Source organism: Schistocerca piceifrons, chromosome 3 (assembly GCF_021461385.2).
Source record: "Schistocerca piceifrons isolate TAMUIC-IGC-003096 chromosome 3, iqSchPice1.1, whole genome shotgun sequence".
Classification (NCBI taxonomy): Eukaryota; Metazoa; Arthropoda; class Insecta; order Orthoptera; family Acrididae; genus Schistocerca; species Schistocerca piceifrons.
The window spans coordinates 601,456,646-601,469,545 of NC_060140.1; the positions used below are offsets into that span (position 1 = coordinate 601,456,646).

Below are 12,900 nucleotides of genomic sequence, written 5' to 3' on the forward strand. Positions count from 1 at the left end.
TTAGATCTGGAAAAATTCAGTGGCCAAGGCTCGACGGATGAGTTTTTACCTCCTCTGTTACTATAACAGCTAATGCTGACACGAGCTTCATATTCTATACAATTATCATTATATTTTTAAAATTTAGTTTCTTTTTAGTAAAGTAGCAAGCGTTTTCAAAAAGTGGCATGTATTTATTCTTTCAGTGTGTTATATGGAGCTGGTTCTGGTATGCGTTGTGTGAAACGGCCTTCTGCTGGATGAGAAAGGACATGGGTATGGGTGTCACTAAGATTCAGAAGTTGTTGAGAAGGAAGGGAAAAGATATGTTAGAAATTGCAAATTACGTGGCATGTTTAGCTGCCATTTCACAATTTTGTACTCTCAATGTGTAAATGCCTTTTGTTTCAATTCAGTCACGATAGGGCTTAGCAAGTGTTTTCACACTGGTCCGAGTGTTTCAGTCTCTTTTAGAAAAAAAAAATTGTTGTGTTTCAGCTGTACAGTTCACGGTAATATTTTTAATGTTATAAACTGAGAGCTTTTTCCATCTGAATTCAGTTGATAAATCTATTGACACAAAACTATTTTATTCTTCGTTTTTAACTTTCAAACGGACAAGACAGTGACTAGTTAGACTCTTTCCAATAATTTGCATCACATTTATTATTCATGGGTTCTGTTTCTTTCTACAGCCTTTGGGAAATAACAGAATCTGCTGGAAACAGTGACAAATAGTGAGGGCCCTGGAAGGAATAACAATAGACTTTTTAACAATTGTCAGTGCCCAGCACTTCATGGTCAACGAAGTAAGTGCGACTCTAAACCAAGGCATTTCATACTACGCAGATATCACTATAAGTAGTCTTTGCTACAAGTGTTCGAATAAATTTGCAAAGATATGAAAGCAGTATTTAAAGGGCTACTGTATACAGTAGATGAATTGGAGCGAAGCGAGAAATTTGTGTTTTGATTTCCGTCATAATTCTGAAACAACGTCTATAAACAACTAAGAACAAGTTACGGTGGAGTGATGGCATGTCGTTCTTAAGCAAATCAGGAGATCTAACCTCGTTTGTGCGCGATATACAAATCGCCGCAAGTAAATATAGCCGAGAAAAACCGTCCTGCTTGTTGACATGCGCTGTTTTGGATGTAACATTGGTGTTAACGTAACAGTGTCGTGAATTAGTGTCGTACCTCAGCGTAATGGTGTTCGTCACTTAATTTGAACGAATTATTTGAGGGAGATGTTAGAAGGCTTAGTCGCTTGGGTGTTAAACACCTACCTGGGTAAATACGTTGAGAATCTGAACACAGATCAACTTAGCATTGCACTATTGCAAGGTAAGTTCAGTTCGTCGATTGTCCGTTCCCAACGACTGATTGATATATTTATATTTGCCCGGAAATTCAGAAGCAGACGTCTTTATGACGGCTTGCTTATTTATGTGAGAGCATAACATTCACACAAATCTTTCTTCACCATGTATCAGTTTTTCCAAGATTTAATTTTTGAATAATGCTAGTGCATACATAAAGTAACGTGATTGCTAAATTTCAGGTCGGTTCAGGAGACAGCGAAACTCTTTTGTTCCTCAGCGTCTGAGTGTTGCGATTTTATGTATTGATTCTTTACATGATGTTGGCAAGGAATGTCTTTCACGGTGACACTGAATTCACGGCAGCAAGTTTATATTCCTCTATAGAGTTGTTTTGCAGGGCAGTAAAGATGTTACATGAAGACCAAAAACTTCCTTCTTGTCGTTTTTGATATTGCACTTCAAGTTGGAGTATCCAATTCTTGTCTTGGTACAAATTTTTAGCATCAGACACGATGACTTTGTCAGGGGTGGGACTCAACCCAAGCCAAGCCTTATACATGGGCGGCCCATTGTAAACTTTAGCCAGTGAATGTGATAAAAACGTGACAAATAACTAACATCCCATATCCATAAGGTTTAGATAAAAAAAAAAGATCAGCTGGGAAAGAACCATCACATCACAGTCTTAGCTTGCAGTTATATTATGTTTCATTTTAGGCTAACATAGCTAGTTATTTGTTAATTTAGGACAGAACTGTGTGTCAATATGGGAGGGGGGGGGGGGGAAATGTCAAAGGTCAGGAATATTGTGAAATGTTTGTATAAAGATGTTATGACCACCTATTACCTCTAATTGACAATCATTACTGTTGTCTCACAGTGTTAGTTTGGCTGTCAGCTGCAATCAAAATATCAAGTGCTTTTTTGTGTAGGCTATGATTTGTGAAGAATGGAAAGAAGAAAATCAATTTCCACTCTGCGATAGCTGACAGTCTAGGCCAACATATGTGAAGTATTTGAAGAATGATCAGTTTTCTGACATGATTGTCATGGCATACATGCACAGTAGTGTAAGAATATTCCAAGCTGTCATACTCAGCTGCACTGATCCCTAGAGGAGACGTGAATGGACTCACTTCATACCTCAGTGCCTGTTTCACATGTCTTCTGTAGGACTTTCTGCATTTACATTTGTGTATTATGCTGGAGTTCTTAGCCACATTCGTCTGACCATTTGATCCACATGTCAACTTGTACTGGAAACGAATCTGAAATGCTGCTAACTGATGAACACCCTTATTATCTTTCATGGTGGATTATTGTTTTTTATGGATATGTCTGTTGCATCAAAGGTGCAGAGTTCAAGGGGTTTTGTAGTAATGGCTCATTGGGATATAAATGCGGACCATGCATGTCCAGTATTAATATATACACATGCTGACATTTTCAGATCTATTTTACCACTTGCAGTTCAATCATGTGCTACTTACGATACCTTGGGAACCAGAAAGAATCCATGCACATTCCGTTGATGCTATTTTGTTTTTTGTATCTGCACCTAAGCTACGACTATTGTGTTGAGATATACTTCAAACCTGTTAAACTACTTGTCATCGTCATCTTGGATAGTTTCCAGCCTCTGGCGGGGTCTGTTTGGAACAGAGACCTCTCCATCGCCTTCTGTCTTGCCACCATCACTCCGTCCTCACCTTGCTCTGACAGTCTTCTCCTTTCTTCTGTACGCATTCCTCCACTCCTTTCAGCTATCCATCTCTCAGTCTTCCTCTTGGTCTCTTTCCTTCCAGTTTCATCTCGTGTATCCTCCATTTGCATAACATGCCCATACCATCTCAGCCTTGATTTCTGTGTCTCCTCCGGGTAATGGTTCCACCTTCAGTAACTCTCTGATTCTCTCGTTTCTTAAACTGTGTATCTTTGTCTTTCCAATACTGTTCCTCACTAGCTTGTACTTTCCTTGTGTCTCTTCCTTTCACAACCCAGGTTACGAATACATATGTCAGGATCGGGACATAGTATGACCAGTATGTAAACTTTTTACTGATTCGGGGTACATCCTTGCTCCATATCAGGCTTCTGACACACTCCTGAAATGCTTCTGCTTTTCCTTTTAAACTACTAATTTGAGGAAAATCAAATGAAGGAAACTACAGGTAGGAATGTCAACAATGTTGGAAAAGACAGGTTGCTACTTACTGTAAAGAAGACACGTCAAATTGCAGATTGACACAGTTAAAAAGACACTTACAAGCTTTCAGCCACAGCCTTTGTCAGTGAAAGAGTCACACACACACACACACACACACACACACACACACACACAAGCACATACAACTGCTAACTTCAGCATCTCGGGTTGGATTGCAACTGTCTTGTGGGATGCAAGCCACCTGTGAAAACAGCCATGTCATTTACGTGCTCTGCTGCATTCCTTGCACAGCTTTTTAAACTGGTATGACTACCAACCAGCTGTCCTCCAGGGTGAATGCCCACTGCCAAACTGTGGCCAATAGCAAAGTAGACCACCCTGTGGCACAACATGCAGCTGAGCATAATAGTGAAGCCACTACCCGAGCCATCTGGATTCTTCCCTCCACTGCCAACTTTTCTGAACTGCGCAGGTGGGAGTTACCCTTACAACACATTTTCCGCTTCTGGAACTATCCTGACCTCGACCTTTGGTAACATACTGTCCCCACACCCTCCACCCAACAGCAGTTTCCACTCCCTCTGTCCTAATATCTCCTCCCCATTCTCAACTCCCATTCTACTTATTTGAGGCTCTCTTTTTTGTTCCATTTCTCCCCATCTCCCTACCCTGCAACTTTCTGACGCTGCACCTGTTGGCAGCCTGCACCAGACAGTGTTCCTCTCTCTCCCCACCCGTACACTACTATCCCTGCTCCTTCTTGCATCCCACTAGATAGTTGCATTTCGGACTGAGATGCTTGAGTTGGCGATCATGTGCTTTTGTGTGTGTGTGTGTGTGTGTTTTACTGATGAAGGCTGTGGCTGAAAGCTTTATGTAAGTGTCCTTTAATTGTGCCTGTCTGTAATTTCTTGTGTCTTCTTTACAGTAAGTAGCAATGTATCTTTTCATACATTGTTAATTTGAGAAAAATATGTTTTAAAGTAGCTTGTGGTTGCATAATTTTGCATTTGGTAACAATCTGGTAATGGTAATTCACATTAAAGGATACTCAACAATGGAGTTGCTAAATAAAATTTGTCTTGTGTGGCTCTACCAAATTTGGTGAAGTGAAATGTACTTGCAGGACTGTAATGATAATGGTGAGTGGGATATAGAGGATAAGTTTTCCATATGCTTAGTGAGGGAATAAGTTTAACAGGGTGGTAATTTGCATTGGTATTGGGATATTTTGTATTTTAGATCTGCAGTAGGGCATCACTTGGAAGTCATGTGTATATTTTGTGAAAATAACCTGCCTCATTTAAAGAAATCTTAGGTGTCTATAGTTCTTGGAGAGGGTCAGGTTTACTTGGTATAGTCTAAGGATATGGTGGTTGAAAGAGTGTTTATTTATTGCTACATAGAAGTTTCTTGCAATATGACAGAATAGAATGTGAGATAGGATATTTGTACGTGAATTAGGCCAATGAGATGTCCCCTGTCTGATTCCGAAGATTCTTTGGCAGTTAACATATTAAAGACATTTGTTAGCCTTGTTTTCCTGCTTTAGACAGCCTTGACAAACATGACTTAATAAGGGTCTAACAGCCTTTAAAATTGTATTTGATGGTGGCATAAAAGCCAAAATCTGGATAGTACAAAAGATAAATATAATAATAACAGTTAAATGATGGTTTATTCTTTTAATATGCATTTGGAACAATTGTTGCTTCTGGCTCAGGAGAGACCATTCTGCATCTGTTTACCTGCATTGAGGGACTCCCGCCCTTAGAGGAAGTATGTGCTTACTGGAGACAGGGCTAAGGATGGGGTGACTGTTTTCATTGGTGACAGATGCCACTCCTCTTCTGTTGGTTTTAACATGGCTGTACGAGCAGTTGCAGTGAATGTTCTCACATCAGGTTGAATCACAGTGAGTGTGTGTTCTTTATATCTTCCACCTTGTGATCCATTGGATGCAGATGCACTGACAGCTCTCCCAGGCATACCCCTTCCCATTCCTCCTCATACGTGACTTCAGTACACAAAATATGCCGTGGGGCTTGTCTTCCACATGCCCCAGGGGTTGAATTTCTGAGCACCTTAAGCATTTAGAGTGTATTTGCCTTTTGAACTCTTGTCAGATGACATACTTTTCTACAGCTACAGGGTCATCTTTAGCCAATGTCTTACGTTTTTGTTCCCAGTTCTTGTAGATTCAGTTCAGTGAGGAGCAACCACAGATTTGCATTCCGGAGACCACTTTCTGGTGTGGATTCACCTGCGGACTTGGACGGTGATTGAAAGGAGACTGCATAGATGGATGCTTCAAAAGGCAAATTAGTTGTAATACAGTCAGCAGGCCGTTTTCAAACAACTGGGATATACCCGTCCATTCTTCAGATGATGGCCTGTTTCTTGGTGGAACAAACAATGTTGTCTTCACTTCCTCTTCAAATAAAGTCCCAACGCAACTTATGAGCTGCAAGTGGGTACAATAAAAATGGTTGATGCCGGCTGCAAACATATCTTAGCCAACTCTTTTTCTCCTTTTCTTTTCCAGTGAAGGGCCTTATCATCCACTTACTTCCTCCAGTCATCCCTCAACCACTTCGCCAGCCTTCTCCAGTTCTGCACTCCTGACCTTTTTAGATTTGTGTCTGCATCATCCAGCCATCCCAATTGTGGTCTCCCCACTGAGTGACTACCCTCTAGCCATGCACTTAGCATACCCCCAAGGGGCTCGCCGCTCTTTGGCGGGTTCGTGCTTGGCTACCGTGGGGCAACATCTTTTCCATTCCATGTTGCATGTCCACCCCTTCCCATGGGGCACATGTCAGGAATGTTGTTGCGAATGTGTTCTGCATGTTCAGTCGCCAATATCGTAACAGTCGCTCTGCTGTCTTTTGTTCCTTCTTTCTTTTTTTTAGTTTTGTTTCTCCTATCCTTACTGCACTTCAGCAGTTGAGGTTCCTCTTTCTCCTCTTCCTGTGTGCTCCTGAAGGCCAGCCCACACATCAGACGCGTAACAGGTGGCAGGCTGACGCGTAGTTCACAGCCCCGTTTTAACAGGTAGGGTTCGTAAGTACCACCTGGAAAAGGCCAGGCCCAGGGAAGGATGATTGCATGTGCTGCTACCTTCCTAAATTGTCAATTGCTCCCTCTGTCAGGTGTTCGGGAGGTGTAACCTGGAGGTGTGAACAATCATCTAAGGTGGGTGCGCACCCTTGTGAGTTGGGGGGGGGGGGGCAGTTGGAAGGAGCGTGCCATTGGAGATGCTGGCAATCATGGGGATTTTCTCTCGATGGGCCAATCATCTTCACGCTCATTGCCTATGAAACAAACGGAATGAAGCTAATGATTCAAAGACCCTTCCAGCTGCACCACAGTTCCTCACGGTTTCACGATGGCCTGTCCTTTGCAATGGTAAATCTGTTTATTATTCAGAAAGGTGTTGATGCCGTTGCGAGCCCTGTGAAATCCTGCTCTCGTTCGTGCAATGGCACTTTGCTTTTGGAGACTACTTCTGATTTTCAAGCACGCCTACTGCTTGCCGCCTCACTTCTCCATGGCTATCCTGTTCTTGTTGAGGCCCGTAGAACTCTGAATTCTTCCCATGATGTTATTTACACTAGGCTGCTCGATGGTCTGACAGAGTCCGAAATCCAGTCTTACCTCTCTGATCAGGGTGTCATTGCCGTCCATCAGGTGATGAAAAAGGTAGATTCCTCCTTAGTTCTCATCCGCACTCTTTTCCTCACCTTTGATAGAGTGGTTCTTCTGTCCAAGATCAAAGCAGGCTACAAAATTGTCACAGTCCAACCATACACTCTGAACACGATGTGCTGCTACCGGTGTCATAATTTTCATCACATTAGAACATCTTGTTGACGCCCAGCCAAATGTTTAACCTGTGGTAGGGATGTGCTTGAGGCCGATTTTTCACCTTCTTCTCCCCGCTGCATCAACTCCGATGGCGGCCATGCTGCCTCCTCTCGGGATTGTCCCATGTATCTTGTTGAGTGGGCTGTCCAGGACATCTGGGTAAAGGAAAAAGTGCCTTACCTAGTTGCTCGCAAGTCATTGGTTTGTTGCTAACCCTGCATTCTTCTGGCACTTATAGTACTGTTCTTATTACCTCTCGCTCCATGAAGGACATGACCACGCAGACATGAGACCTCAAATTCAGTCTCCCTGCGGGTTCCGGGGTTAGAATAGGCTCGAGGTATCCCTGCCTCTTGTAAGAGGTACTTTTTGGCTCTATACGTTCAGGTCCCATTTTATGGTTTGACCTGCCACTTTCCAAATTCTACAGAAGTGTGGGCCATGTGGGGAAGGACGCCTTACATGGTGTGTGAGTTATCCATAGTGCCCTTAGATTCAATCTCCTGAATCTCTTGTCATGGCTTTGCATCTCTACCTGCAATTCGACTATTTGGGCGAGGACATTTTTTCGTAGTATGTCATCTTCTTCCTTTGTCTCCTGTCCTCTTTCACCCCCACGATAGTATTGGATTTCTCTGCACCCAATATCCAGCATGGTAGCCAGTCTGTTGTGGTGGGGTTGTCATGTACCCACTTGATGGTAGCCCCCTGACAACACAGTGATGGCACTGCTGATGCCTGAGCTGTAAACTCCCCACTTATGCCAAGGAGTAGAGGCCTGTCTTCCTGGGGCATCAGGACTCCCGGCAACTGCCATCATACCAGGTGGCCTTTGCTGTGGCTGGTGCCCGTGGGGAGAGTCCCTGATTGGAGTGTGTGGTGTCAGGGCGGATGACCCGCCATGAAGCATGGGAGGAACGTAGGGCTAGAGAAAGAAGAGAGCCATATTCGCCTCAGTTTTTAGTCAGTAGCAGAATGGACAGGGACTCCTTTCTACGTATGAAGCCTCAATTTTTTGTTGAACATCTTGAGGATAAGTTTGGGGAAGAGACAGTACTGTCCAAGATGAGAAGCAGTGCAGTCTTAATTCAGACAGCATCCCCAGCCTCGCTTGTGACCAGCTGGGTGATATTCCTGTTTTCGTCACTTCCCATAAAAGGCTCGAATGGTCCAGGGGATTATTTTCCATCATGACCTCCTCTTGCAGTCTGGCGATGAGCTCTGTGCCAATCTAGTATGGCGGGGTGTTCATGTCATCCGGCACATTTACAGGGGACCCAAAGACAACAGGATTGCTACTGGTGTCTTCATCTTGACCTTTGAGGGTGATTCATTGCCTGAAAAGGTCAAGGTGATGGTTTACCACTGTGACGTTAAACCGTACGTCCCTCATCCTATGCAGTGCATTAAGTGCTGGAAATTCGGGCACATTTCTTCCCACTGCACTTCCAACGCTACATGTTGAGACTGCGGATGACCACTGCATCCAGATACTGCCTGTGCGTCTCCTCCCACTTGTATCAGCAGCGGAAAACAGCATCCCCCCTGCTCGCCAGACTTCACAGTACTCCAAAGGAAGCGGAAAATTATGGAGTACAAGACCCTGGACCGGTTGACTTACCAAGAGACTAAACATCAATTTGAACTATTAAACACCATTCAGTTGATGTCCACATACGCTGCAGCTACATTACCATTGAAATCACAATTACCAGTCGTACCATCCGCTGTGCCATGAACAGTGGACCCTCCGGGCCTCTAGAATACATCTGCCCCCTTGGTGGTTGGGGGAAAACCTCCTTCCGTTGCTCCCAAAGTACCTACTTCAGGAGCAAGGGGGTCTCCTCCCCCTCCAAATGCAGGGGACATCGGTCCCCTCCCTCGCGGCCGGAGAAGCAACAGCCTCCTCTGGTGTGGAAGGGGTCCCTCGGGATCCTCTCTCCCAAGGTCTCCACTAATGCCACAGCGGACACTCGTCAGTGGCTAAAGGAGCCAAAAGCTGCTGGACGAAGAGCTTCACGGTCTTCCTCTGTGCCTGTAGCTACTTCAGAGAAATCCTCCCAGCAAGCCCCTAAAGAGAAGCAAGAAGGCAAACAAACAAAGAATTCTGCTAAGAAAAAGGACCCTCTAGTGCCCCCAACACCACCACTCCCTACCAATTCTGCACCTGCGGATGAGGTGGAGATCTCAGCATCCCCTGAGGAACTGGATCTCACTGATGCCTCATCCGCAATAGGAATGGATACAAATATTCAATCAGTGGCAGCAGGTGACCCTGAGGCATAACCAGCCTTCTTTTATGCTTCATGCCTTTCCGGTCTCATGATGACGTCATCCTCCAGTGGAATTACCACGGTTTTTTCCACCACCTGGCTGAGCTACAGCAGCTGTTAAGCTTTACACCTGCTTTCTGCATTGCCGTCCAGGAAACCTGGTTCCCGGCAATGTGGACCCATGCCCTTTACGGCTATAGGGGATATTACAAGAACCGTAGTGACTATAATAGTGTGTCAGGTGGAGTTTGTGTCTATGTCCTGAACTCAGTATGCAGTGAACCTGTGCCACTTCAAATCCCTCTGGAAGCTGTGGCTTTCAGTATAAAGGTGGCGCAGGAAATAACTGTCTGCAACGTATATCTTCCTCCTGATGGTGCAGTACCCCTGAACACATTGGCTGCACTAATTCATCAACTCCATAAACCTTTCCTACTTTTGGGAGATTTTACTGCCCATAACCCCTTGTGGGGTGGCATTGTGCTTACTGGCCAAGGTAGAGATGTCAAAACTTTCCTGTCTCAACTCGACCTCTGTCTCCTAAATACTGGGGCCCACACACATTTCAGTGTGGCTCATGGAACTTACTCAGTCATTTATTTATCCCTCTGCAGCCCAGGACTTCTCCCATCTGTCCATTGGAGAGCCCACGATGACTTGTATTGTAGTGACCACTTTCCTATCTTCCTGTCACTACCCCAACGCCATTCCCCCAGACGTCTACCATGATCGGCTTTAAACAAGGCAGACTGGGAAGCTTTCACCTCTACCGTCACCATTGAATCTCCCCCGCATGGTACCATCGATGTGCTAGTTGAGCAGGTCACTAGAACGCTCATTTCAGCAGTGGAAAACATGATCCCTTGTTCTTTAGGGTGCCCCCGGTGAAAGTCAGTACCTTGGTGGTCGCCAGAAATCGCTGAGGCCATTAAAGAGTGTCGGCGAGCTCTACAGCGACATAAGTGGCACCCTTCCCTAGAGCACCTAATAGCTTTTAAATGGCTCCGTGCCTGTGTTCGCCAGCTTATACAAAGACGGAAACAGGCATGTTGGGGGAGGTATGTCTCGACCATTGGGTACCATACGTCACCTCAAGTCTGGACGAAGATCAGACGTGTTTGTGGGTACCAGACCCCGACAGGTGTTACTGGCATTAACTTCAATGGTGTGGTGTCTGGCGACGCAAACGCAATTGCCGAGCACCTTGCTGAGCACTATGCTCGAGCCTCCACGTCAGAGAATTATGCCACAGCATTTCGCACCCTCGAACAGCAGATGGAAAGGAAAGTCCTCTCGTTCACTGAACGTCGCAGTGAAATCTATAATGCTCCATTCACAGAGTGGGAGCTCCTCAGTGTCCTTGCACATTGCCCTGACACAGCTCCTGGGCCAGATTGGATCCACAGTCAGATGATCAAACATCTCTCATCCAACTACAAGTGACATCTCCTTGTCATCTTCAATCAGATCTGGTATGATGGCATCTTCCCATCACAATGGTGGGAGAGCACCACCATTCCAGTGCTCAAATTCGGTAAAAGCCCACTTGATGTGGATAGCTATCGGCCCATCGGCTTCACCAATGTTCTTTGTAAGCTGTTAGATCATATAGTAAGTTGACATGACCTGGTGACATCATATCTTTGCCACCTTATATGAGTGGGGTCTCCAGGGTCCACTCCTCATTTTTATCCAAAATTTCCAATTGCTCTGTACTTTCCATGTCCAAGTTGGTGCCTCCTGTAGTTCCCTCCCCTCCCCTCCCTCATATCCAGGAATCCAGGAGAATGGGGTCCCGCAGGGATCTGTCTATGTATTGAGTGTATCTCTATTTTTAGTGGCCATTAACGGTCTAGCAGCAGCTGTCGGGCCATCGGTCTCACCTTCTCTGTATGCAGATGACTTCTGTGTTTCGTACTGCTCCTCCAGTACTGGTGTTGCCAAGCGGCGCCTGCAGGGAGCCATCCACAAGGCGCAGTCATGGGTACTAGCCCACGGCTTCCAGTTTTGAGCCACAAAGTCGTGTGTAATGCTGTTCTGTTGGCATCTTACCATTCATCCAGAACTTTACCTTAATGACAATCCACTCACTGTAGTGGAGACATTGATTCTTAGAACTGGTTTTCGACACCCGATTGGCGTGGCTTCCTCATCTTCGCCAGCTGAAGCGGAAGTGCTGGCAGCACCTCAAGGGCCTCCACTGCTTGAGCGACACCAACTGGGGTGCAGATTGCTCTACGCTGCTGCAGCTCTACAAAGCCCTTCTTCAATCCTGCTTTGACTATGGGAATCTGGTTTATGGTTTGGCAGCACCCTCAGCATTGAATTTACTCAACCCAGTGCACCGCTGTGGCATTCAACTGACAATAGGAGCTTTTAGGACGAGTCAGGTGGCCAGCATCCTGGTGGAGGCCGGAGTCCCACAATTGCAGGTTAGGCGTGCATAACTGCTCGCCAGTTGCACACATTCATAGTTTCCCTGAGCATCTGAATTACCGTCTCCTTTTCCCATCCATGACAGTTCATCTCCTGCATCGGAGGCCCAGGTCAGGTCTTAAGATTTCGGTTCGTGTCTGATCTCTTCTGTCTGAAGTGGAGTCCTTGCCTTTACCATCTATACTCGAGGTCCATTCACACACCTCCATGGTGTACACCTAGGCTGAAGTTTCGCCTGGATCTTTCAAATGGTCCTAAGGACTCAGTTAACCCCGCAGCTCTCTGCTATCACGTCCTCTCGATTCTTGACATGTACTGGGACCATCAAGTGGTTTACACTAACAGCTCGATGGCTGATGGTCATGTTCGCTTCACTTACGTTCAGTGAGGACATATTGAACAGCACTTCGTGCCAGATGGCTGCATTGTTTTCACTGCAGAGCTGGTGGCCATTCCTTGTGCTCTTGAGCGCATCCGCTCATGCCCTGGCAAGTCATTTCTCCTCTGTACTGACTCCTTGAGCAGCGTACAAGCTATTGACCAGTTTACTCCCGCCATCCTTTGGTAGCGACCATCCAGGAGGCCATCTGTGCACTGGAATGGTCTAGTGATTCCATGGTGTTCGTGTGGACCCCAGGCAACAAACTTGCCGACAGGCTGGCCAAACAAGCTACATGGAAACCGCTTCTGGAGATCGGCATCCCTGTAACCCACCTGCAATCATTATTTCGCTGCAAGGTTTTTCAGCTTTGGGAGACGGAATGGCGTAATCTCAGTACGCACAACAAATTGCGTGCCCTTAAGGAGACCACGAATGTGTGGAAGATCTCCATGTGGACCTCTCACACAGACA

The 12,900-nt window shown here is 45.5% G+C and overlaps 1 protein-coding gene across 1 annotated transcript in view; it reads left to right on the forward strand.

Moving 5' to 3' along the window:
* Positions 1 to 1,016: 1,016 nt before the first annotated feature.
* LOC124787832 (vacuolar protein sorting-associated protein 13D) overlaps positions 1,017 to 12,900 on the forward strand; it is a 557,316-nt gene continuing 545,432 nt past the window's right edge. The window contains exon 1 of the mRNA XM_047254770.1: positions 1,017 to 1,326. Within this exon, the coding sequence (XP_047110726.1) occupies positions 1,230 to 1,326 (97 nt within the window). The 5' untranslated portion in view covers positions 1,017 to 1,229. The remainder of the gene's footprint in view (positions 1,327 to 12,900) is intronic.